Source organism: Camelina sativa, chromosome 10 (assembly GCF_030686135.1).
Source record: "Camelina sativa cultivar CO46 ecotype springtype chromosome 10, ASM3068613v1".
NCBI lineage: Eukaryota > Viridiplantae > Streptophyta > Magnoliopsida > Brassicales > Brassicaceae > Camelina > Camelina sativa.
Window position 1 is genome coordinate 8,597,913 of NC_141889.1, and position 24,333 is coordinate 8,622,245.

General features: G+C 36.2%; 7 protein-coding genes, 1 non-coding gene and 1 pseudogene across 10 annotated transcripts; 5 read left to right on the forward strand and 4 right to left on the reverse strand.

The window, feature by feature from the left end:
• Positions 1-66: 66 nt before the first annotated feature.
• Positions 67-1,599, reverse strand: LOC104718116 (putative F-box protein At4g22030 pseudogene; annotated as a pseudogene). The gene has a single exon (XR_015568827.1). The product of XR_015568827.1 is annotated as a putative F-box protein At4g22030 pseudogene (transcript).
• Positions 1,600-2,985: 1,386 nt separating this feature from the next.
• LOC104718117 (L-ascorbate oxidase homolog) lies at positions 2,986-6,850 on the reverse strand. Its single transcript, XM_010435791.3, has 6 exons — positions 6,495-6,850; positions 6,286-6,395; positions 5,072-5,342; positions 4,280-4,728; positions 3,823-4,191; positions 2,986-3,526 (listed from the first exon to the last, which is right to left on the reverse strand). Exons 1-6 carry the CDS (start codon positions 6,627-6,629, stop codon positions 3,235-3,237), a joined length of 1,626 nt encoding a protein of 541 aa, XP_010434093.1. The 5' UTR covers positions 6,630-6,850; the 3' UTR covers positions 2,986-3,234.
• Positions 6,851-8,835: 1,985 nt separating this feature from the next.
• On the forward strand, positions 8,836-10,010 carry LOC104718118 (uncharacterized). The gene is made up of 2 exons (XM_010435792.3): positions 8,836-9,015; positions 9,484-10,010. The coding sequence occupies exon 2, from the start codon at positions 9,489-9,491 to the stop codon at positions 9,870-9,872; it is 384 nt and encodes a 127-aa protein (XP_010434094.1). The 5' UTR covers positions 8,836-9,015; positions 9,484-9,488; the 3' UTR covers positions 9,873-10,010.
• Positions 10,011-10,435: 425 nt separating this feature from the next.
• Positions 10,436-12,445, forward strand: LOC104718119 (5'-adenylylsulfate reductase 3, chloroplastic). The gene is made up of 4 exons (XM_010435794.3): positions 10,436-10,649; positions 10,743-10,877; positions 10,967-11,093; positions 11,187-12,445. Exons 1-4 carry the CDS (start codon positions 10,568-10,570, stop codon positions 12,211-12,213), a joined length of 1,371 nt encoding a protein of 456 aa, XP_010434096.2. The 5' UTR covers positions 10,436-10,567; the 3' UTR covers positions 12,214-12,445.
• A 67-nt stretch (positions 12,446-12,512) lies between these two features.
• Positions 12,513-14,017, reverse strand: LOC104718120 (autophagy-related protein 8a). 2 transcript variants are annotated; one of them, XM_010435796.3, is made up of 6 exons: positions 13,777-14,017; positions 13,575-13,628; positions 13,265-13,320; positions 13,104-13,156; positions 12,893-13,011; positions 12,513-12,794 (listed from the first exon to the last, which is right to left on the reverse strand). In XM_010435796.3, the coding sequence occupies exons 2-6, from the start codon at positions 13,609-13,611 to the stop codon at positions 12,691-12,693; spliced, it is 369 nt and encodes a 122-aa protein (XP_010434098.1). In that variant the 5' UTR covers positions 13,612-13,628; positions 13,777-14,017; the 3' UTR covers positions 12,513-12,690. The 2 variants fall into 2 exon arrangements, with proteins under 2 accessions (XP_010434098.1, XP_010434097.1); XM_010435795.2 differs by lacking the exon at positions 13,777-14,017 and having other exon boundaries at positions 13,575-13,671.
• Positions 14,018-14,949: 932 nt separating this feature from the next.
• LOC104720202 (uncharacterized) lies at positions 14,950-18,900 on the reverse strand. Its single transcript, XM_019230969.2, has 2 exons — positions 18,856-18,900; positions 14,950-15,864 (listed from the first exon to the last, which is right to left on the reverse strand). Exons 1-2 carry the CDS (start codon positions 18,898-18,900, stop codon positions 15,334-15,336), a joined length of 576 nt encoding a protein of 191 aa, XP_019086514.2. The 3' UTR covers positions 14,950-15,333.
• TRNAA-AGC (transfer RNA alanine (anticodon AGC)) lies at positions 17,264-17,336 on the forward strand. Its single transcript has one exon. It is a non-coding gene; the product is annotated as a tRNA-Ala (tRNA).
• A 1,128-nt stretch (positions 18,901-20,028) lies between the features above and the next one.
• Positions 20,029-20,634, forward strand: LOC147935908 (uncharacterized). The gene has a single exon (XM_087468512.1). The coding sequence runs from the start codon at positions 20,029-20,031 to the stop codon at positions 20,632-20,634; it is 606 nt and encodes a 201-aa protein (XP_087324638.1).
• A 975-nt stretch (positions 20,635-21,609) lies between these two features.
• Positions 21,610-24,014, forward strand: LOC104718121 (peroxidase 42). Its single transcript, XM_010435797.2, has 4 exons — positions 21,610-22,271; positions 22,478-22,666; positions 22,761-22,926; positions 23,252-24,014. Exons 1-4 carry the CDS (start codon positions 22,044-22,046, stop codon positions 23,659-23,661), a joined length of 993 nt encoding a protein of 330 aa, XP_010434099.1. The 5' UTR covers positions 21,610-22,043; the 3' UTR covers positions 23,662-24,014.
• The last annotated feature ends 319 nt before the right edge of the window (positions 24,015-24,333 follow it).

A 24,333-nucleotide genomic window follows, 5' to 3' on the forward strand; every position in this document is an offset into this window, starting at 1 on the left:
CTTATCTATTTAAAGCCAACCCTAAAAAGGGATCTAGGTAACTAGTATTTCGATGAACCGGTAAAAAAGGCGAAATTAATTTGCATATTTATATTCAGGTTTGTGCAACAAGTCAAAGAAACATCTATTATTATCTCCATACAATTGTGTGGATGCAAGAATATTATTTTGTCTGTAGACTAGTCAAAAGAGCTTGCTTGCGCATTCATCAATGGATGATCCTTGTAACCGAGATAAGCTCGATCTTCTGGCGAGATCTCTCAATTCAGACAAGCTTCTCCCAAGTTTCAACGCTACTTTTGTCTCGAAAACTAGCCCATCCTCTGTTCTATCTGTTTTGATCGTTTCTTCCAAGAGAGAGAAGAATCCGGCAGAGTTTCTATACATCTCACACACCATCCCTACTTGACCACCGTGCTCTAACGTGTTCACTACGGCAGCCAATGAGGCACACGTCGTTGCTACTACTCCAGCTAAACCTGAGTCATGGCCTATAAAACCAGAACTTACAGCAGCTATTCCGGTTAACACCGGTCCAGAGATGGCCAAAACCCGGTTTAACTTCAAGGCCACGTTACCTAATTTATCGTACTCCTCTGCATCTCTACTCTTAATAATCTCAACCACCTCTCTCATCTCCATCTCGAGCTCCGAGTTCCACCCGTTAGCTTCGGTTATGGGATGAGTGACTTCAGGTTTTGTTTCGGGCCACCAAATCGCTGGCTTGAATTCTTGAGGGAACTTCTCGAGCATGGTACCGACAAGAGGAAGTGGGTAAGCTTTGTCTAAACAGAGCACTCTCTTTATCACTTCTTTCACGTCTGCTTCACTGATTCCATCTTCGCTCTTCTCCCTCAGAACCATCTCGATTCTGTTTCTCAGCTGCTTGAACAGCCTCGTCGCGTTCCTCTGCTCTTCCACTAGCTGCGACGGCTGAAGCTTGTTCATCAAGGCAGCCAAACCTGTTGCAGAAGCCAACAAAAGCGTAGAAGCTATATTCACCGCGGAAACAGAGTCTCCTCCAACAGCGTTCATGGAGGCTATTCCGGCCATCATAGCGGCAGTGAGAGTGATCATGTTGACGGAATTAAGCAAGAGAGAGTTCCAGTTATTGCGTTGCTCTCCAATGTTCTTGTGCATCTCTACTCTATCTATAACTTCTTCAAGAACTGCCATGAGCCGGGACCTTTGCAAGACCTGATCATCGCACGCTCTCTTCTTCTTCCCTTGTCTCTCTAACACCGAAAGATCGATATTTTCAGCAAACCCATCCAACCGAAAACTCGATTCTACGACTCTTGAGTTCTGGTTCTTGATCGGTATTTGCGGAGTTGATACATTAAATTTAGGTAATTTTGGGATTGAGACCGCTGATCTTGTTCTTGTGCAAGAAGAACAAGAAGTAGAAAGCATAAATATTGAAGCCTGTAGTGACGCCATATGGAGGAGATTGCTGTAGATTTTCAAATCTCGTTTTGTTGATTTTTTTTGTTTCTCTCTTGTTTTTCTTGTTCTGGCTTTGTAACTAAGGAGGGGGTGATCTAATGTATATATAAGTTTCATTAGTTTGTGACATTTACAGGAGAGGAGTTAATAATTAAAAAATGTATGACCAAAAGGAAGTGTTTGACCAATGACCAGTTCGTAGTTAATGTATTTCTCCTGTGGTGATATTGGTCAACCACTCGCTAAAACTATAGATTATGGTTCACTTGTTGTCTCCTTAGAACGAGTCTACATATTTGAAAGATAATAAAATGGTTTAACATGGAATAGTGTGTATTCACAATCAAAAATAGTCTACTGAACATATAAAAAAGACCAATTTCAACATTTATTTCACGAGATAGGTTTATTTTTCAATTGATGGAATGGAACTAAAAACAAAAATTTATTTTCCTGAGGTCAAAATAACATAATTTAACATCAGACTAATATAAAATCTACTATTGTGGAATAGTAACGATTGTGTTTTTGTATAATGGAAAACTTGCCGCTTCCGTTAGAGTCTATTAGGCGTGCCAATATATATATAATACACCAGTGGCTGTTTCTGATGTTCCCATCTGCAATAAACACCACCAAACAGTTGTTTATGGAGTAGCTTCAGATTAAGTCCAGATATGGGTTCTGTGAAACAAACATTTACCTTGCTCTCTAGTGAGTAATAATCCTGCCACAAGTATAGGTCTTGGCTGTAACTTGCAAGTTGCAACAGCGGAATCATAACAACTTCCCGGCAGTAGTGAGACAGTCTTTATTACCTTGTGATGCAAGGTTGGTCTCTATTTTAATGTTATCTTTGTATATAATAAGAATATGACGAGGGAAGAGCCAAGAACCTACAAGATGTGGGGTAACAATGGTGAGAATAAAGAGCTAAGAACCTGAAATGTGGAGAAAAAGAGTTGTGGTTTCACCTCTTTTATGTCTCCCTTGCACTTTGGTTCTCTTACGATTTAAGAAATAAAGTCTTAAGTCTGTGATACATTAAGCACTTCATCAGTTTAAGTCTTTGAAAAGAAATAAAATGGATACTGTCCTGAAAATATAGTTTGTAATATTCCCATAACAGAAGCCACAAGATTTCAGATTCTGAGATAATTATTACTTTTTCCAAAGCATTTGAAACAAGAACATAGTTGGACTGCAAATCTGCATAATTAGTATTAGAACCGGAGTTCTCTGAGTCTGACAATGATCTGATTCCATTGGAGACTCTTGGAAGCCACAACTGAGCTGATCCCGAAATTTTCTTATTGCAAAGCTTTTCCACTAGCTTCTTAGCTTCATAGGTCCTTCCTAGTTCCAAGTATAAAGCAACGTATTCACTAGCAAGATCCTCCGTCAAACAACTGGTTATATTAGCATTTGGGTACGCATTTAAGAAAATGTGAAATATATTCCCCAGCCGGATTAGACAATGGGGAACTACATCATCAACATCTCCATTTACATCATCAAAAATGTTACGTTGATGGCTAGTAAGACAAAATGATTTGTTTATTTAAAAAAAACAAGAACGCCACATTTGATTTCTTCATAAAAATTAAATTGAAAGCTCAAGTCAAGCTCCAACTTTTTCTTGTTCCTAACTTTTTTGCCGTAGTGAACAAAGCCATGAAGCTCACATTTTTTTGCCACCCTCTCATGACAATAATAAACATTTCAAATCATTCAATATTAATTAAAAAGAAAAAAGAAACCGTTGAGCCGTCGCGTCCAATATCCTTTCTAGAACGGCCTAGTGTGGCGACCTCTAGCTCGTCCGCACATAAGAGCGTTCTTTGGTGGCGGATACTCATCTCGGTACGAAGTGGAGGAAGTGTAAACTCGGAGATAGAATTGTTGCCCTAAATATTGTCTTGCCCAACTCTCCGACCTTATGTTCCACATCCCAACATTATCTAACGCTATGTAGATCGCTGTCCATGCCCTTGGGTAAACTTGAACCGTGGACCGTGAAACCGCGTCCCGGAGGTTGTACTTTGCTCGGCTTCCTTGTGTCCATTGTCCTCCATCCATTCTATTATCCAAAATAAAATAAAATACATCAAACGTTATTGTAAGATCAAATTAAAGGTTAATAAAATCTATACTTTATTGTTATCAAAAAAAAAATCTATACTTTATTTATTTAGTTGAATGGATTTAATTAGAGGCTAATTTGTTACGTTTTCATATTATAGATTATCTAAACCAAACCGAACTACCCAAACTATAGTAGAAATGGTTTATTTAGTTCCTAATTAACTAGTTAAAAGAGGATAATATTTCAAATTTTTCTTTTAACAAAAATGGTTAGGAGAATTGTCTTCTTACCCGACGACGAAGAAAGAGTAACCAGAGATGTGCCAAGACTGGATTGAATTTTCCCAGTTTTGGAAAACAATCTCGATGTATTCTCTGAAGTTAGCGGCCATAACAGAGCTTTGAAGGTACCCTCCGTTTCCACCTGAGGGACTCGTTGGGATGCTTCCGAGGTTAAAAACTCCTGGAATCTTGAAGTAATCGGCTAGCTTCAATGGCGTGTCTGGCGCAACAAACGAGGCACCGTTCACGGCGTACCTTTGCTTGCCATTGATCCAAGGAGCCGAGTTAGCGAGTATGATCGTACGGGCTGGTTTGATCAGACCATAATGATAAGAGCCTTGCGGGTTTGGTCTCGGACCACTTGCGGTTAGATTCCTCCTATTTATCACATCAATACAAAAGATTAGAAAACACAAATCTCGAACAAATTAGCGGATACGTGTATACCAAGAAACATGTTTCCTACTTGATAGTTCGAGCTTGGAAGAGCGAAGATGCGATGTTCAAAGTGGGACCATTTGGAATAGGACCAGAGACTCCTCTTCTGGAGTTACTGTAATGGAGAATCGCAGTCGTGGTTAGGACTCTTCGTGTGAACCTTGAGGAGATGACGATGTAATAGTCTTGAGGTGCTTTGTTAGCCGTCACGAGAACAGAGTAAGACTGTCCTAAATGAACATCAAGTGATGTGTAGATATTTTGAACAGTGTGAGAGCCTTCTACTTCGATGAGCTTCATCGTGTGTCCTTGGATTCTGAAGTTCAATGAAGTTGCAACCCCAACGTTTGATATTCTGAATCTGTAGGTCTTACCGGGTTGAACGGTGAAGGTATTGCCTCCCCAACCGCGACCGTTGATGAGAACTCCATCAGGCATAGGCAGATTCCTTCCAGCCTCTAATAGACGTCTCAAAACCTTAAGAAATCAGAAAACCAAAACAATAAGATTTTGCTAAACAGCTAAACCGGCCTAAACCAACATGCTTATACACAAACCGAACCAAAAGTTATTTTATAAACCAATATAGTTTTCGTCATTTTAAACCATACCAAATTGAAACCAAACGACAAATAAGCAATCATAATATTTAAACCAAACAGAATCAAGAAAAGTTTAATTTGGCTTCAACTTCTACAAACCCTATATAACCAGATATCCCAAAAAAAACGAAACCAAACTGTAAACCGTGCTCTTCATTTATTTTCTTGCGGTACAAGTCAAAGGTATTACTTATTAGGGAAATACAGAGTGTACTTACATAGTGATTAGTTTTGTACCAATCTCCGGCGAGAAGCCAGAAGTCACCGTCAGGGGAAGGGAACGGGACAGGGATGCGAGGACGGCTCCAGACACGGATGGCTCCAAAAGCACCAGCGGCTTTATGGAAGGCAAGAGAAGGGAAATAGTAGAAGCTACCGATTTGATCTTTGACTTGGATTATGTACGTAAAGTTTTTTCCAGGTGGGATTGGACATGTTGTCCCTATGACTCCATCTTGCCACGAGTTCTTCCTCTGTTGCACTCCGTTCCTAAAAAAGAAACAGATCTTTGAATATTAGGCACTTGCGAAAGGAAAAAAAGTGTGGGATTACATTGTGGAAATTTTAATAGATCAGGGACTTAAAAGTTAATTTGAATGGCTCACTTTTGTTTCCCACTGACACTTAAAGCTCACATGTGTCATCGCATGTGACTAGTTGTATGAATCAAGTCTAATATTTTAATTTTCTCATAGCATATTTATATTTAAAATATTGTATCTTTTGACAGCCAATTATGTCGGGTGTATGAAAAAAACTTTTATGACTCAATAAAGAAAAAGGACTTGACATTCTCAAATGAAATAAACAAAATATATATATATATATATATATATATATTATTTTCCATTTCTTAGTAGCAAATTTGTATTACTCTGATTTAAGTTATTAATCCCAATTGACAAAATAAAACTTAATAAATCCCTCTTCCCGTGACTATGATTTGTGAAGACTCCTTTTATTAACTAACTTACAAACAATATTGAGTTAATCATTAATGAAGTACAAGTACTTTATGTGCTTTAAATATTTTATTAACGCTATAAGTAAAACATTTAAATCACCGAAATAAAAAAACATAATGACCTAAATTTCTGTTTTATTCGTTGAACGATACTACTGTTCTTCAGAATAGATCTATCGTTTTTTTCTACACATGTGTCTATGTAAGTATAGATAATGTGTGAGAATGAGAAGTTGCAGCTTTAAGACAAAATGTGCTTTGTAAATAGATTTAAGACATTTTTTTTTGTTTTGTTGTCCAAAGGAATGCAGGTTTAAGACAAAATGTCTTAAATCAAAAGTTGAGATCTTATCCTATTTTTCAATCTTTATAGCTCCTTTATGTTCAAGAATATTCAATTGTCTTGGCAATCCATAAAGCACATTTGTTCGGGAAATAAATAAGTAAAGATTTGTGAAAAGAACTTACCAAGAAATGAGGAAAGGCTCTTTCAAGTAATTGAAAACACTGATAATGATATTATCATTCGTGACTGCGTCAATGTGAGGTCCAGGGAACTGCCCATTTATCATTATTCCCTGCATTCCCCCACAAAACCCAACCGAGAATATGTCACAAGATTTGCTCGAGGAAAAAAAAAAGCAGAGGAAATTTGAAGAAACAAGAAGTTAAAATACCTGTTGTTTAACACCAAGGGGATAAATGTCGCCATAAGTTATTTTCCAGGTGAAGAATCTGTAAGGGTTGTCTCCAAATACACCATTGATTAGAACCAGAAGAAGAACTATAGAGACTTTGCAAGAATCTCTCATTTTTGTTTACTTTTCTATCTTTCTGGTTTTCTTGTTTTGGGGGTTTGGAGATTATTGATTTGAGTCTGAGACTGAGAAGAGGTGTAGATCCATATACATACAGAGGATTTTGTAGAATCTATTAATGATGCCCCCTCTTAAATATTTAGTGGTAGTGGCAGTGGCACCGACGTAATTATTACGTTTTTTGTTTTTTTTTTTTTTTTGCCAATAATTATGACTCCGTTTTTGTATTAAAGCAAGAAAGAAATATACTTATGTTACTCGAATATAGGCGAATGTTATCAAAATCATCAAATTTAATTGGTTATTGAGTAATGAACACTTAATATACGTTTGAGTTGAGGGTTTGATTTTGCATTATTAACAATGGGTTCGAAATTAATTGGCAACAATATCAAAATAAGATTACTTTCTATAAGCCAAGCGTCAGTTACTCATTTCATATCTTTTCACACCGTACACATATATCGTTGGGGGCTTTTTCTAGCATTACCACAATTACCATTACAAAAATTATGCCATAATCATATTTAGTTTATGCAATAGAGAAAAATATATATTAAATTTGTCATAAGATTCTCTGCCTTTTTACTCTTTTTAGATCTCACTCATAAAAAGTTGACATTAATTTTATTTAAAAACATGTTTCGGACTTCTTTGGGTCAAGAGTAGTAAGCATCGACCATCGCTCCGTATTGTCCGCAAGTGAAGATGTTTTTTCGAAACGCGGCGTGTTGTTGTGAGCTGTCAGGAAGGTAAACATCATGTGTCTCTGTTAAATCTTTGTATTGAATAATCGAACCGTCGGATTAAATATTAGCCTGAGTCAATGCTTATATGGACGGTGGTGATCACAGATCAGAGTTATTGAGGTGAGGGTGTACGGTGGATATGAAGAGGAAGAAACAAGTTTCTGCGTTTTCACGTGCTTGAGTACCATTCTGCACTATATTAGCAAAGATTGTAGAAAAAGACAAATTAACAAATATACTGTTATTTGAAGTGGTTATATATATCACAATGGAAATAACCAAAGTTCTTGCATGTGTGAATGTAAAATGTGGTCATATTTTTGTAATCATATGTACATTCGACCAAAAAAAGTCTGGTTTATGTCATCAGCCCGAAATTTACGGTAGAAGAAAAGTCCTTTGACGAATTTTTGAATTATACGTTTTTTAGCTTAGTTATAAATTGTAGTTATTCTTAACTATGAAAATTTGATATTTTTTCATTGTAGTTTAGTTTTGATAGAGGGCTAGTATCGTTAGCTCAATCGAGGTTGAACCTTGTTGGCCTAGTTCGATTTGGTTTGATCTTGAATATTGAGAGATTATTAAGGCTTACCAATGAGTAGTAATACGAATGAACAACAAAACATTTTTTATTGGAGTGAGGCAATTGACAATCTAATTGATCGAGCTACAGTGACCATAAAGGCCCAGTAATACTAATTTGGATTGCATTTTGAATTTTATAGTGTTACAGTGGCACCTATCTCAGGTTGTACAAGTCTATGCAGAGATGATTGGAGTTGCATAGTTTTATTTGTTAAGTATACACGGCCATCATTTTGACTACTATCTAATTGTTTGTTATATGGTTCTTTAAGAATTCTAAAGTCTACACAGTTGTTTTCTTAACTTTGTTTATTTATAGCCTAAGCTCTTAGATTTTTATCTTCAATAGTTTATAAAAACATACAAAAAAAAAAACAAAACTATAACCAGAATATCAATTTAATAGCAAATATATCAGGTCACAATCACAACTAATCATCTTCCATGTATGTAATAGTTACTTGATCAATTCGTTATTAACATTTCATATCTTATACATTCAAAGTTCGATACAATTATTTTGTCATTTTAATATACTATTTTTTTAGAAAAGCAAAATGAACATGAGTTAGATTAATTTGGTCACATGCAATAAAATGCAACTAGGTAGGTGAAAGAAAGCACGTATAGTAGTAGAGTGTAGAATTGTAAAACACGATCGATCAAGTTGGTGTAATTTTCCATGCTTTGCTAATTTATGGATGACATGAGATCTATTGTACCTAATACGTGACTGATTTACTCTATTACTGAGCTTTTAATTAGTTGGAAATTAACAAAACTTAACAACTCACTAATTATATACTAATACTTTGGCAATGGTAATCACAATAGATACAAAATGGACGGTTGAATATCAGCTTAAAAATTATTTTGGAAATTAAAAAAAAATTAAAACAATTGTTTTTTAGGCCCAGGCCCAAGAGGACCCAAAACCAAACCCTGGTTTGTGTTCGGTTCTTTCACCTGCGCCGCCGCGTTCTCACAGTTTTTGCTCACGATCAAGAGCTTTTCTCCGATCGATCTTCCTCGCCTTCTTTCATGTAAGTCCTCTCTCTCATCCCATTTCCAGTGTTGATTCATACTACTATGAGGGATTAAGTAGAAGAGGTTGCTCCCGTGTTCTACTGTATAGTCGAGAGGAGGATTTAATCCTTAGTTAGAGACCTAGATTTGGAATTGTGTAATTGATTGTTTAGGTAACGAAAACAAGTTATTGATTCGTTAAGAAATGTGATTTCAATTTCACTTTTCTCGATTATGTTCTTCATCACCAAATCTACGAGTGAACTTGTGTTCCTTCATTACAGTTTCAAACTGATTTCGAGAATGTTGGTGAACTACTTGTATTGTTGTTTTGAAATCTACGGGGTTATCGAGTAATGTATAATTTCAGAAGTTTCTTGGCTAAGTTTTGAGCTTTGAGCTTATTTGATTACAATTTCAACTGCTACTGCTACTGTGTGAGATATATCATCTTTAGAGTCATGTTGTTTCTGTTTTATCTACAGAAGCTATGGCTGGGAAAGCTGCAGAAACTGTGGCAAAGACAGTGACGGGTCCATGGAGGGCGAAACTCGATAAATACAGGACCGAGCTGACGAAAGGAGTGTGGGGTTACTGGGAGATGGGAGCATGGAAACCGTTAGGGATAAGCGCTAGAAGGAGAGCGATGCTGAGGAAAGAAGTGTTGACTAATGGGGAAGATTGGCCTTACGATCCAGAGAGGAAAGCTATGAGGACAAAGAGGAAAGGGCATAAATGCGATAGGATCTCAGCTGAGAAAAGAGAGAACACGGCCAAACTTATGCTGAAGATGCCTCAGATGCTGCTTGATTACAAGAAGAGAAGGTGGGATAAGAAGATGAAGGAAGAAGAGAAAGCTAAAGAAGACAAGTAATCAATATTTGATTGATGCGACAGACTGCTTGGTCTTGAATGAATAATCATAAACTCTTGTTGTTTGATTGTTATGAAAAATCTCGGATTTACGAATAGAGATGGTTGAATTGGATATGAGAGCTCACTCAAGTTTGCATTCTGGTTCTCTTTAGTCAGCCAAGCGTTGTTGTTGGTTAGGTTGGTAACCCAACAGACACATTTTAACTGTAAAAAATGGTTTATGGAGTACTCAATTACGAATTGTTGTGATTTCTATGAGATAATTACACGTGTTTTTTTGGATTTTTATCTAAATGACCTGATTAGTTTTGGTTATAAGATTAAGATAGGATCTATTGTAAATAGAAAATCAAAACAGTTAAGCGTGTAAAAATTATAATTTAGGATTAAGTGTGATTTGTGTTAAGAAGCCCCTAATAGAGAAAAAGAAAGGTTATGTTGGGCAAATGTTGACTAGCTTTCTCTACCACACGACCAAAGTGACGCAAGCAATGATATATAGAAAATGCAAATGCCGCCACCCAAATCAAAAGATGTCTAGGTTCAATGAACCTTATTTTCACCTGCTTCTTTTATAAATCATCCCATTTCTCTCCTAGATCTTAAACACACAAAATTTTAAAACAAAACCAAAACAACAACAACCTTAAAGATCATATTTTTGGAGAAGCTTTGGTTTGGTGTGAAAAAAAAATGGCACTAGCTATCAACGTTTCTTCTTCTTCATCTTCTTCTGTGATCTCAGCCTCTAGCTTCCCTTCTTCAGAGCTCAAGGGTAATGTCTTTTATTTTTAATACAAATCCGTGGGAAATCTTAGGGATCATTGTAGAATCTAATTCGATTTGTTGTATGATTTGTTCATTACAGTTCCACAAATCGGTCTGTTGAGGCTATTTGATCGTATCAATGTCTCTGCGGCGTCTCTGAGTCTGTCTGGGAAGCGATCATCCGTGAAAGCTCTAAACGTTCAATCAATTACAAAGGAATCTATGGTTGCTTCTGGTACGTTCTGGTTTGATCTTGGTTAATATCGTTTGTTACAAACTTAATTACCTTTTATGCTAATGATCTTGTGTTTCGTTACAAAACAGAGAAGCTAGATGTGGTGGAAGTTGAAGACTTTGAGGAACTTGCAAAGAGACTAGAGAATGCTTCTCCTCTTGAAATTATGGATAAAGCTCTTGAGAAGTTTGGGAATGACATTGCTATAGCCTTTAGGTAATGGATTGGATCATGAAAATACTATAAAGGATTGATTTTTTTTTCTTTTAGTTTACTGATTTGGAGCTTTGTTCTTTTGTTTGGTTTCAGTGGAGCTGAAGATGTAGCTCTCATTGAGTATGCTCATTTAACTGGAAGACCTTATAGGGTTTTCAGTTTGGATACAGGGAGACTGAATCCGGAGACATACAGACTCTTTGATACCGTGGAGAAACATTACGGTATTAGGATTGAGTATATGTTTCCTGATGCTGTTGAGGTTCAAGCTTTGGTTAGGAACAAGGGTTTGTTCTCTTTCTATGAAGATGGTCACCAAGAGTGCTGCCGTATTAGAAAGGTGAGACCTTTGAGGCGTGCTTTGAAGGGTTTACGCGCTTGGATCACTGGTCAGAGGAAAGATCAATCACCTGGAACAAGATCAGAGATTCCAGTTGTTCAGGTTGATCCTGTGTTTGAAGGATTAGATGGTGGAGCTGGTAGTTTGGTGAAGTGGAATCCTGTGGCAAATGTTGAAGGGAATGATGTTTGGAACTTCTTGAGGACGATGGATGTTCCTGTGAACACACTTCACACTGCAGGTTATGTTTCGATCGGGTGTGAGCCTTGCACCAGAGCTGTTTTGCCAGGTCAGCATGAGAGAGAAGGGAGATGGTGGTGGGAAGATGCTAAGGCTAAAGAGTGTGGACTTCACAAAGGGAATATCAAGGAGAATACTAATGGAAACGCAACTGCTAACGTCAATGGGAAATCCACAGTTGCGGATATCTTCAATAGCGAGAATGTTGTGAACTTGAGTAGGCAAGGGATTGAGAATTTGATGAAGTTGGAGAACAGGAATGAGGCTTGGATCGTTGTGCTTTACGCTCCGTGGTGCCCTTTTTGTCAGGCAATGGAAGCTTCGTTCGATGAATTGGCAGATAAGTTGAGCGGTAATGGTGTGAAGGTTGCAAAGTTTAGAGCTGATGGTGACCAGAAGGAATTTGCCAAAAGTGAGTTGCAACTTGGAAGCTTTCCGACAATACTTGTGTTCCCAAAAAACTCTTCAAGACCAATCAAGTATCCATCGGAGAAGAGAGATGTTGATTCTTTGACATCGTTCTTGAATCTTGTTCGATAAAACCACAAACATCCGCCGACTTTACAATGAGAAAGAGATCAATAAAAAACCCTTTCAGTCACGTTCCAGAATGCTAGAACAGATGAAGGTAGCGATGAGATTCTCTATTGAATATTTTTGCTTTTTGTATAGCGTTAAAACAATCACATCAAGGTTTTTGCCTTTTTGTGTTTACCAGTTTTTAGTGTATTACTCTTTTTGCCTTTGTAATGATATTGAACAAGTTTTCCAAGGTTGATTTGATATGAAAGTAACTCATTTCGAGTAAGTTCACCAAAAGAGCAACAGAGAGTAAAGAGTAAGAAAAAAGAAAGGTTTCTGACAATTAATAAACCCAAAAGGCAAAAGAGATTCAAACATCCAATGATCCAAAGCAAAGTAAAAAAAAAAAACCAGAGAGACTTAAGGAAGCAATGTACATGTTATCTTCCTGATTTATGTATGTACATCAAAGTCATCCGAAAGATTGATTTTTATTCAAGCAACGGTAAGAGATCCAAAAGTGTTCTCTCCGCTGTAAGTCATGTAGAGGAACCCATCTTCATCTTTATGTTCTTCATAGATTGCAGACATCAACGCAGCTGTCAGGAAATAAACAAATACAAAGTGAAACTGAGTAAGCGGTAAATAAAGAAACTTTGATCTTAAATGGTGTTATAAAGTGTTCTAAAACCCTTACCAGTTGGAGGCAAAGTGTTCTTGACAAAGACAAAGATAGCTTTCTCAGCTCCAAGCTTGATCCTTTTGCGAACCACGTACACAAACTGTCCCACGGTTAGATCTGCTGGTACAAGATACCTAAAAGAACATATTTGTGAGCATACTTTTAAAGATTATGATAGCACAAAGAGAGAGACAAAAGAGATGAGTAAAAAAGCCAATACACTCACTTCTTCTTGTCAATGTCAGGGACATCACTTTGTCCAGCCTTTTCCACAATCACCTACACAAACAATCCCATATTCTAATATTAGAAGTTCTAATTTAGAACAATGCTTTTAAACTAAATTTAGTAAAAAACGAATCAACTGTGGCATTCATGAGCTCTTACTGGGATTCTATCAGGATACTTCTCTCTGATTCGACTAGATTCACTCATCCTTGCCTCTGATTTAACATAACAAAACCAAAACATTAGTCACAAGTAAAACAATAAACAGAGATACACACAAAACAGAGAAGTACACAACAACGGAAGAATCATAACCATATGCAGAGATTAAATCTGATCCAGAAGAGACAAAACTAATCAAGATTGTTTTCAAATATCAAAACAAGACACTTCAACGAAATTAAGTGATTGAAAACTCGATCACGCAAAATCTTTTAAAGAATGAGAAAGGGATTTTGAAGTAACATACCAAGAGGGTTAGAAACCTTGAAAGAACTCTTAGCCATGGCGATTCGATTGGTATCTGCAAATTTCAAGCAAGAAAAAATCATAATAATTGAATTAAATTCCTAAACACGATCAACGATTCAATTCGACCGTCTCTTAGAGATCAGAGGAAAGAAATCCAGAAGCCAAAAAAAAGAAAATCGAATTGATGAGAAGAAACATACCGTAAGAAGAAGAAACTGAATACGATTCGTTGAAACTTAGGGTTTGCTGAGATAAAAAAAATCTGATTTTGATTGAAACAGGGAGAAGAATCGATAGAGAGAGAAGTCAATATCAAAAGAGAAAGGGGCTTAATTAATATAGAGAGTATCTAAAATTAATTAATAATTAAGTTAGGGTTTTCTAATGGGTTGCCTACACGGAAACGTAACTTTGATCTGTTTTGGGAATCAGTAAACCCACTTGGATTGGCTTACAAGTAATCTCTTACACTTGCCTTACGTCAGAGACACTTATGGGCTTTATTGGGCCAAAGTGGGCCTCTATATCGAACTTGTTTGTATAAATCTCTTAATGTTTTCGACTTTTTCATAGTGTATATCAGCTAATAATAATGGCTCAATTGTAGTTATACAAACTTATCCCAAAGCTTCTAAAATTGTAAAAATTTATTGTCATGAACCGTACGTTAGCTAGTTTGGTACTTGCTTAGTGAGTTGGCAGAGTTGCATAATACATAACCAAACTGAGTTCGTTCACTTCAGATTCAGACTACTAACCCGAACCAAATCTTGTCTTTTTTTTTTTTTTTTTAATATATATATATATATATATAATAATAATTTGATCGGTCCTATAAACTGAACAAACTATATACCAAAATCCAGCCAAACTTAATGTATGTCGGCAATTCAAATTTAGTACGGGTGATAGTACTCAATTGTATAAACTGAAGTTCATATCAAAACAAGTACTTTTTTACTTAGACATTTTGAAAAATAGATCTTACTATAGTAAAACCAAATTAGGTACTTGTGTATATTGGCTACGAAACCAATCCAATTAAATCCGATTTTGCGTTTGAAACAATACAATATTCAGTTTCGTTTTGGTTTAAGAATATCAAAAGCCAAAGGATTAAAACAACACACCGAAACAGGTAAAGAGATACATATAACCCATCCCCTAGTTGCTGCTATAACATTGAAAAGTGAAAGCTAAATGAGCAGTAATATGTCACGAGCCCTTAATCTTATGTCGGACCAAATATGCTAGTATTATTCCCAACATTTTCTCTCTTGATCGAGCCCAAAAATGGCGAAGAGATCGAGAGAGACTTTCAAAACTTCACAATCAAAGGTTCCAAAGTATATGCCATTTCGTTTTTCTCTAAATTATAATTTTAATTAAGCTCATGCACTATAAAAGAGTTAATATAAAGATCATTGAGAACTACAAACACAACATAAGAAAAATGATATGGGTCCCATGCATGGGATTGACAAGTCATTCTCATCGTCATCATACTTATCTAAAAAATCCAAAAACCTAACAACAACAAAAAAAGAAAGAGAACTCAACCATATTGGTAGTGTCATGATTCCCTACATGGTGAAAACGACAATAACATTGATATTTAAATAAAAATCATGTGGATACCATAAAGTTTTAGGGTTTTTTCATGATAACGATATGGTATGGTGGTGGTAAAAGAGGGCTCTATGTGTGAATGTGATATTGATCATTCATCCCCCATATGCTTCCACGCCATGCCACAACTATGGTGGTGGTGGTGATGTTGATGAAGATGTGATATTGGATTCCAAGAAACCAGTTCTGGTTAGGACAGCGTTTCTTGTTTTGCTGAGATCTCTTCCTTTGAGTGTTCTTCCTATTCCTTCACACATTGAGAAAGATGAGATCTGCGTTCTTGCGAGTCTTCTTGCTACCAATTCATGAGGAGGAACCATTGAGCCTTCATCATCGTCTTCAGTGCCCCACGAATGCAAGTGGCTGTTTGTGTTCTTCTTTGGATACCCATAAAGCTTGGGCCAGTCAGGAATATTCATTGGAGCAGAAGACTGTTTTGCCCCTCCTGCTGAGACGACCTCGTTGCCCTTAGGAATGTACCGTGCAGAAGACGAAGATGAGGCTGAGAAGAGATTGTTGTTACTTTTGGACATTTTCATTCCAGGACCTGGAGTTTCTTTTTCTCTCAAAACTGACCACACTTCTTCTTCTTGAAACTCTTCTCCTCCTTCCGTTGCTACCTCAAGAAAACCCTTCTCTCTAGAATATTGCTTCTTCTGCTGCAACTAAGTGTTCTTCTTCCTCCTGAAAATCATCATTTGATCTTATACCAAAAAGAAAAAAGAAAGAAAGAGAAGAGATAGAGTAATGAGAGAGAAGAGAGAGAAAGAGATGGAGAGAGAGAGAGAGAATTAATTACCTGATAGACGCAGAGGATGATTCAGTGAAAATGTGATGTATAAAAATGTGAACCATAAACAACATTAAACAATCTCTCTTTGCTGGCAAATGAGAGACAGAGAGGTCATTGATTGCTTCAAAGGAATCAAAAGCCTCCACAATAGGCAGAGGTTTCAGAAACCTCCAAAATTGTAATAATTTCGTACTTTTTTTGGGGTGCCATAACTATGAATTAAATTTTTGGTTTTTAAATAATAATAACTATAAGGGTTAGATAGAGGAGTGGTAGCCTTTGGTACTATTTCTACTAAGACCTGCCAAAATTATTGATAGAGTCTAAATCATGCAACAAGACAAAAAAATGTACTATATGAAAAGACTTGCTTTATCTCAAATTATGCTTTTGCCTAAGCCATTTTCAAATTATACTTTCTAATCTTTTTTTTTGTGGCTATAGTTATAGACTGAAGATAGAAAATGTAATTTCACTTATAAGGACTTGTTATCTTCATCATCCTTTACAAGAATCTTGTTAGGTCAAGTTTTTTTTTGTTGAAAATTTAAGCATGTGTAGTCTGTAGTCATTATAAATATGGTTTATATTTATCTATTGCTATGTCCAAATTATTGAAAAGGTGTGTTCTGCGCAAATAAATTTGTATTTATCACACACAAAATCTGAAACCCGTGTCCGTACACACATAAATACATGAGATTTTCCTGGTGGGGTAAGGATCAAATCGATTTATAATAATTTCCAAAGGAAAAAGAAAAAAAACAATTTGTTAGGCTATCCAATCCAACGTTTCATGGGTCTCGTCGCAAGGGTCCAGGGATGTTATTCCAAAGCACGATGCATTAAAATCTGTAACTTTTAGACAAGACCTCTAGTTTTCAGAGGTTTCTTATCAAACCCCTAGAAGTTTATAAAACACACAAATACGTACCTGTTATAATATGTAAACTTATTACCCGACCATAAGAGAATTTGTAAAGAACCTAGAAATTATTAGTCCAGCTAAAGGTGCAGAGGTTCATAATCAACGTACAAAATAAGGTCCTCTTGCATGCTGAAAGGTGCAGAAATGGTTGGAGCAAGAATGATATAAATTGATTTTATTAGTCGTTTCAAAATAATTCTGAAGGGTGAGTTTAGTAGTATGATGTTGGTGAGTTTCAACTGGCGGTATAACGAGTTGAAAAACTGAGTTAAAATGACAGAATAACAAACCATCAAAGTGCTGAATAAAATTGTCCGATTTCATCTTTAATCACAATGGGGTTGTAGCTCAGATGGTAGAGCGCTCGCTTAGCATGCGAGAGGTACGGGGATCGATACCCCGCATCTCCATTTTTGCATTTTATGTTCAGTTTTCATTTTGCATAGCTCTTTTCTCAAAAATAAATAAAAATTCAATTGTTTGATGTTGACATGCTACAAGTAGTTGAGTTAAAATATAAAATAGATATAGACAATTGAAGTTTTAGAGTTGGAGATGTTTTCAAAAGATTTCTTTTTTGTATTAATTACTATTTCGTTAAATCTAGGACGATACATTTCATAGCCTATGCCATGGGTACAAGGAAAGTGTGTGCTAGGGCTAACTAAAAATATAGAATGTAAAATGAGTTTAGTTATAGTATAGTTTTGGTCTTTAAGCGAATAAAGTATTGTGTATTACATATTGAAGCAAACATCATCACAAATCCAACATTATGAGACCGACAAGCCCAAAATGTAAGCCCATATAACTAGGTTTCTAGCAAGTAGCTTCATCTTTATATATAGGTTTCACTTCTTTTGTCGTTAACCTAAGCAACTGATCGATATCTTCCGAGGAAGTAACGTTTAAAGCACGGAATCGGATTTGGCCACAAAGGACTCAAAACTTTGTATACAAAAGGAAAGCTCCAACGTTATCACTTCTTTTACATCCAGAACATGAGCTCACTCTACTGTGATGGGCTTTGGCCTACCAGGCCTTTTTTTGTTTTTCAAGTTTCACACCCCTTAGCCGTGCCCGTTTCTATTTCTAGTGTATGATTTTGATCAGTTAATCATGAGAATGTTGACGCAGGCAAATTCGGAAATGGAATAGATGCAATGCGTCTTAACTCGTAAGCAGGGGCGGATCTACATGGAAGCGGATCTACATGGAAGGTAGGTAGGGCACATGCCCCACACAATGTTTTAAAATTAGTTTAAATGATGAATGAACAATAATGTAACTTAGCTCATTTGGTTAAGAGTGCCTTATGGAAGAGGTGAAGGATTCATTCAAAAATGTTAAGTTATATTTTCCATGTTTTTTATTATTGATTTTTTTTTTTTTTGGGTTGAATATGATGGGTGCCCAAGACTATTTTTTCTTCTAGCTCCGCCACTGCTCGTAAGTGTCTGCTTTTAAAGAAGCTTTCATTTTCGTGCTTATCCTAACTCTAAATCTCTTCTCCCATTGTGTAGTCTGATGTAAAATTAACTAGCAGTTGATAATAAACTGCGATTAAAGGTCTAGCTGATGTGCAGAATGAGAGTTTATCATGTTTAATGAGCTTGAGAGGAATTTTTCTTGATACAAAAAATGGTAAACTCGCAAGACAATCTACACATCATCTTGTGATTAAATGATATGTGTTACAAACATTAAATCTATTAAGAGTAATAATAAATAAATAAATAAATAAATAAAATAAATAAATAAATAAAATAACGGTTTCCAAATCCACTTTACAAAGAGATGAAATAAAGCTGTCACATCTATAACTAAACAGAAATGTGTTATACAGTTCTTATTAATGCTTCAATTCTTCAACTAGCTCTCATATGGAAAATTATTTCCTTTTTTTTTAATGTTTACGATTCTTGTAACCTTTTTTGCTATAATAAGAGAACTCGTAACTAATTCAGACTCCATGTTCTTCACTATTTTGCGAAACTTAAGAATATGATCGCAAATTGCTTTTGAAAAGTCTGGTGGGAGAAATATTAACGTCTTGTGTCTCTTGGTATTGAATCTTGCATGGCCCCCATGGTGAATGCAACATTAAGGACACGGATGAGTACAGTCTCCACGTGCCAGTTGAAGATCCATGATAGTTAATTTGTATTAATTTAATTTCAACATTTTTACATCTTATGCGGTTTACACATCAATTATATATGTTGGTTTAAAATTGTCAATCGGTGTTTAGGACACATGCGATGTGAAGCCCACTGAGCTAGAGAGTGACGTTGCCGAATGGGGGGATACTCACAAAAGCCATTTGTCGACGACACTTGGATAAGGGAACAAAGCGTCGGTGGTCACAGTACTTTAATCAAATATCCAAAAAAAAGATTAGGTAAAATTTCGAATCTACGGATTCAATGTGATTTTGGTTGATGCACCGATATTTCTCCCTGATGCAGAAAACATTATTATTTCTCTTAAGTATATATATATATATATATATATATTTTATAAATTGGTGTAGATTCTCTCATTTTATAACACCACATTACTATTGTAGTCTCATTTTCTATTTCAAAAGAATTAGTTAGTCCTATATAGGGACCTTTAGCTTTTGGCACGTACTTATCATCAAAACATATGTTGTAGTAGTATTTATTTAAATTTCAATACTAATTAGTATAATATGCCTAATGCCTGAGTTGAAGCTTTCTCTTTATTTAGGCTGGAGAGCCTTTGCCCTTGAATTCAATAGAATTATTATAGTCACAAATTATACTATTGATTTCTTTTTTCCTTTTCAATGTAAATGTCGTTTTTATTTAAGTCTACCTCTGTTAAAATTTGTTGAAAAAAATGCAAGAGAGATAACATAATTTTAAGTATTACTCACCTTTCACCTTTGTATAGGGTTATGATAGTAGAACTTGTTAATTTCTTAGTCAATCTGAAAATACAAAACTCAAAAGGACATTTATATTGAGTTTTGAAACATAGACAGAAAAAACAAAAAAAAACATAGACAGTTCTAAATATAGATCCTGGATCCTATGGAGATTATAGAAATGCAGGAACGACTATGTGTTCAAAGGAATGGAATACGATGCCCAAGCTGTAGTCAAAAAAGCTTTTGAAGACGAGGAGGAATGGAGGATGAGAAAGGAGGGGCAACCACAACCAAATCACTTACCTGCACCAAAAAACCAGAGAAACAAATGGACACCTCCACCTCAGGGATGGTTCAAATGCAATACTGATGGAGCTTGGAGATCAGAGAATACTAAGAGTGGAATGGGATGGATTCTCCGAGACCATATGAAGAAGGCGATCTGGATTGGCGCAAGGGCACTGCCTAGAGCTAATTCGGTTTTGGAAGTGGAGGCAGAGAGTCTTAGGTGGGCGATACTATCACTGTTAAGATTGGACTACCGCAAGGTAATATTTGAAACAGACTCTCAACAATTGGTGTCACTCCTCAAGGGAGAAGCGGAAAAACTTCAACTTCAACCTATCTTACATGACATCATCCGCTTGATCCAGCGCTTTGAAGAGGTTAAAATTCTGTTTATCTATCGGGATGCTAATGGAGTTGCAGATAGGATTGCAAAGGAATCTATTTTGTTTTCAAATTATGATTCCAAACTGTATTCTATCATGCCAAACTGGGTAAAATCTTTTATGGATGGAGACAATGTGTAATCTTTTATTGGTTAATGCAAAGTAGATGTTGAGCCAAAAAAAAAAAAAAAAAAAAAAAAAAAAGAAAGAAAAAGGGAACCCTCGAGAGTGAAGAGTGGTGAACGTGTTTGAGTATAGCTCATCACGTGGATCAAGATTCATTCAATATTTGAGAAGACTTTACAGTGTGCATAACTCTCACAATAACTACATTACGTAAATACTAAATAGTACTAGTTGAATATATATGTATATAAATAATTTCAGAACATAAAGTAATTGAATACGTACAAATGGAATTGTATTGTAGATTACATGATCGAACTGGTCATGTTAAAAAAATAAGAATCCACCTTGACTTCATCGAAAATTAAAAAGATTCCGTGATAGAAAATCCGGTTTATCCGCTGTATTAACAATTTTAACAATAACAAACGTTTAGGATAATTGCAAATCGACCCCGTGAGTGTTTTTTGACTTTAGCTATTACACCCCATAAATTATAGTTGTAAACAGCCGCCCCCCTTTGTTTGTACTATTAACAAAAGAAGCAGAGTTCTTTTTTTTTGTAAGATTCTATAGTCACAAGGTCCCCACTTATGTGTACTCAATGAGACCAAAATCCAAAACTTGGTGATTGGTTTAGCTAACCAAAACAAAAACACCCTTCTACATGAGATAAATTATTCAAAATGCCATCCACATTAAAATCTCCCAACGAACTTATTTATTTTCTCATAGCACTCTCTAGGACTTAGCTTTAAGCTAGCATGATCACTCAGACACTCACACGTCCTTCGAATGAGTACCCAGAGTGTGTGGTTTACCCAATTAAATTTTCAGTGGAACTATATAAGAAAATAAGTCATTTCAAGTGAAACTCTACAATTTTTACTTTTACATTAACAAATCAAAATTTAGAATGTTTAAGGCAACAATCAATGTGAAAGTTCATACAGAAGAAAATATATATACTTGGAAACCTTATGCTAATGCAGCTGTCGCATCAACTAAGAATGCAATTTCCTTTTTCTTTTTCTATACTCTTTAATTATGTTTAGTGTGTATGAATTATGATCTAAATTTTCTTATAATAAAAGTCTTGGCTTTTCATTGAATATAGATTCTTTAATACTGACGGGACATACAATTATTGTAGTCTTATAATAATCTTTTTGGCTTTTCAAAGTGAAAGATGAATAATGCTTAATGATCAGATCTGTCACGTAAAATTTATTTATTTTATCAAAACTATCAAATTTCACCAACTTGATTTAATTTACTATAACCTTCAGATTAAGCTTCTTTCATTTTTTGAAAAAATAAAAGAAAGAAAAATTTCATTTCCCTTTATTTAAGGACGCTGCATTGCTTGCTCAGTGACTCAACTCAAGAGTAGTGTGAGAAGAAGAAAGAGAGAGAAAAAAAAAATGGGAGGTAAAGGAGTGATGTTGGTGGCGATACTTTGCCTATGGGCACTCTCTGCAACAACTGAAGCAGTAACAGAGGAGGAGTCAGGTTTGATGATGAACTTCTACAAGGACACGTGTCCTCAGGCCGAAGACATCATCCGTGAACAAGTCAAACTCCTCTACAAACGCCACAAGAACACCGCTTTCTCTTGGCTCCGTAACATCTTCCACGACTGCGCCGTCGAGGTCCGATCTCTCTACATCTCTCTCTCTCTCTCTCTCTCTCTCTCAATGATCTTTTATGTGTACTGCATGGTGTGTTTTGTCTGAAAATCATTTTTTTGTTGGATGGTTTTAGTTGTAAAAGTACTCTGTTGAAGATCTATCAATTGAAACAGAGCTAACGGTTTGCTCTGTTTTCGCTTTGTTTTTTTTTTTGGGGTTGAAAACAGTCATGTGATGCGTCGCTTTTGCTGGATTCGACAAGAAGAGAGCTAGGAGAGAAAGAACACGACAGGAGCTTCGGACTGAGAAACTTCAGGTATATCGAGGAGATCAAGGAAGCTCTCGAGAGGGAGTGCCCTGGTGTAGTCTCATGTTCTGACATTCTCGTCTTGTCCGCAAGAGAAGGCATCGAAGCAGTAAGTTTTAAAGGACAATAATCGTGTCGTTGACAAAACTGTGTGCTGTTTGTTTCCTTTTTTTGACAAAACTGTGTGGGGTTCTTTTGTGTAGGTGGGAGGACCGCATATTCCTTTGAAGACAGGAAGGAGAGATGGACTAAAGAGCAGGACAGATATGCTTGAGTCATATCTTCCTGACCACAACGAGAGTATCTCCGTCGTTCTTGACAAGTTCAAATCCATCGGAATTGACACTCCTGGCCTCGTAGCCCTCCTAGGTACCGTTTACCTTTCCCCGGAAGGACACTTTGGTCAATTTTTATGCATGTAATATGAAACCACTGAGGTAGTCTTGTCGGTTCACATAGGAATATGCGATCTGAGTTGGAAAGTTAAAAGTAATCCTTATCCGATATCTCGATAGTCTTTGTTTAATGCTTAGCACAAGGTTATTTTGGCCAAATAACTCATGCATGATTAAAGATAATAATCAAATCAGTTGATATCTGAATTTTAGGCAAGCGAAGTTTAAGTTTCTTGTTAGATTTTTAAGTTTGGATATTGTTAGATTTTGACTTTTTATAACTATGATGACACGTGCAGGGTCACACAGCGTGGGAAGAACTCACTGTGTCAAGCTGGTCCACCGTTTGTACCCTGAGGTGGACCCGTCCTTGAACCCGGACCACGTCCCTCACATGCTACACAAGTGTCCTGACTCGATCCCTGACCCAAAGGCTGTCCAGTACGTGCGTAATGACCGTGGCACGCCCATGGTGCTAGACAACAATTACTACCGTAACATCCTAGACAACAAGGGTTTGCTTCTTGTGGACCATCAGCTCGCACATGACAAACGGACCAGACCAATTGTTAAGAAGATGGCCAAGGACCAGGCCTACTTCTTCAAGGAGTTCACTAGGGCGATCCAAATCTTATCCGAGAACAACCCTTTGACTGGCTCTAAGGGTGAGATCAGGAAGCAATGTAATCTCGCAAACAAGAACCACTAAAGTTGGAAAAAGTGAGAAAAGACAGAGGCTCTGGTGTGTTGGGTTCTCTGCTTGGTTACGAACCAAGATGAATAAAGAAATCTTTTAAATTAAAAAATCAAAGAAAGGGTGATGATGAAATGCATCATGGTGGTGACCACGCCCTTCTTTTGTGTGTTCTTGTTGTAGCCTTAATGCTTTAATTATGATGTTAGTGGTCTTTGAGTTATTTAATGTTGGCTCTTTGTTGATTTTGGGTTTGTGGTGGTGGGGATGATATAATGATAATGGAAAGGATGTATGATATGATGGATGGTGTTCGGTATCATGTATGACGATGTAATGCTAAGTAACCAGGCCGAATATTTTAAAAATAATTTCATGTTGAATTGATATGTACATAAATATGTAGAAACAATGAAGAAGTTGTCAACATGCATGATCACTCAGCACTGTGTATGGGTGACATCGATCTATTTTACTGATCTCACCCAATATTTGTTTTCGTAGTAAATGACATAAATATGATATATGACTCATGAAAAAGATTCCAAAAATAATAATTCAAAATAAAAGTAACGGGCCACAACTACAAAAGTCGAAAGCAAAAAATAAACAAAATATGGCGTTATGCACATGACCCGCACTAAATTATAATGGACAAAGACGTTTTATATATTGAGAAAAATATCT

What these genes read in the sequence shown, in the direction of transcription:
- LOC104718117 (XM_010435791.3), bottom strand. Translation starts at nt 6,629, where the DNA reads ATGAGAGATTCTTGCAAAGTCTCTATAGTTCTTCTTCTGGTTCTAATC. An exon ending in TTCCAAGCTCGAACTATCAA is followed by an intron (nt 4,192 to 4,279) that starts GTAGGAAACATG and finishes TGTGATAAATAG; the next exon opens with GAGGAATCTAACCGCAAGTG. An exon ending in TACTCTTTCTTCGTCGTCGG is followed by an intron (nt 3,527 to 3,822) that starts GTAAGAAGACAA and finishes TTTGGATAATAG; the next exon opens with AATGGATGGAGGACAATGGA.
- LOC104718118 (XM_010435792.3), top strand. Translation starts at nt 9,489, where the DNA reads ATGGCTGGGAAAGCTGCAGAAACTGTGGCAAAGACAGTGACGGGTCCA.
- LOC147935908 (XM_087468512.1), top strand. Translation starts at nt 20,029, where the DNA reads ATGGAATACGATGCCCAAGCTGTAGTCAAAAAAGCTTTTGAAGACGAG.
- LOC104718119 (XM_010435794.3), top strand. Translation starts at nt 10,568, where the DNA reads ATGGCACTAGCTATCAACGTTTCTTCTTCTTCATCTTCTTCTGTGATC. An exon ending in CCCTTCTTCAGAGCTCAAGG is followed by an intron (nt 10,650 to 10,742) that starts GTAATGTCTTTT and finishes TGTTCATTACAG; the next exon opens with TTCCACAAATCGGTCTGTTG. An exon ending in GGAATCTATGGTTGCTTCTG is followed by an intron (nt 10,878 to 10,966) that starts GTACGTTCTGGT and finishes GTTACAAAACAG; the next exon opens with AGAAGCTAGATGTGGTGGAA.
- LOC104718120 (XM_010435795.2), bottom strand. Translation starts at nt 13,656, where the DNA reads ATGATTTTTTCTTGCTTGAAATTTGCAGATACCAATCGAATCGCCATG. An exon ending in CCTGACATTGACAAGAAGAA is followed by an intron (nt 13,012 to 13,103) that starts GTGAGTGTATTG and finishes ATGTTCTTTTAG; the next exon opens with GTATCTTGTACCAGCAGATC. An exon ending in GAACACTTTGCCTCCAACTG is followed by an intron (nt 12,795 to 12,892) that starts GTAAGGGTTTTA and finishes ATTTCCTGACAG; the next exon opens with CTGCGTTGATGTCTGCAATC.
- LOC104720202 (XM_019230969.2), bottom strand. Translation starts at nt 18,900, where the DNA reads ATGGAGTCTGAATTAGTTACGAGTTCTCTTATTATAGCAAAAAAG. An exon ending in CTCTTATTATAGCAAAAAAG is followed by an intron (nt 15,865 to 18,855) that starts GTTACAAGAATC and finishes ACTTAGTTGCAG; the next exon opens with CAGAAGAAGCAATATTCTAG.
- LOC104718121 (XM_010435797.2), top strand. Translation starts at nt 22,044, where the DNA reads ATGGGAGGTAAAGGAGTGATGTTGGTGGCGATACTTTGCCTATGGGCA. An exon ending in TCCACGACTGCGCCGTCGAG is followed by an intron (nt 22,272 to 22,477) that starts GTCCGATCTCTC and finishes GGTTGAAAACAG; the next exon opens with TCATGTGATGCGTCGCTTTT. An exon ending in CAAGAGAAGGCATCGAAGCA is followed by an intron (nt 22,667 to 22,760) that starts GTAAGTTTTAAA and finishes TCTTTTGTGTAG; the next exon opens with GTGGGAGGACCGCATATTCC.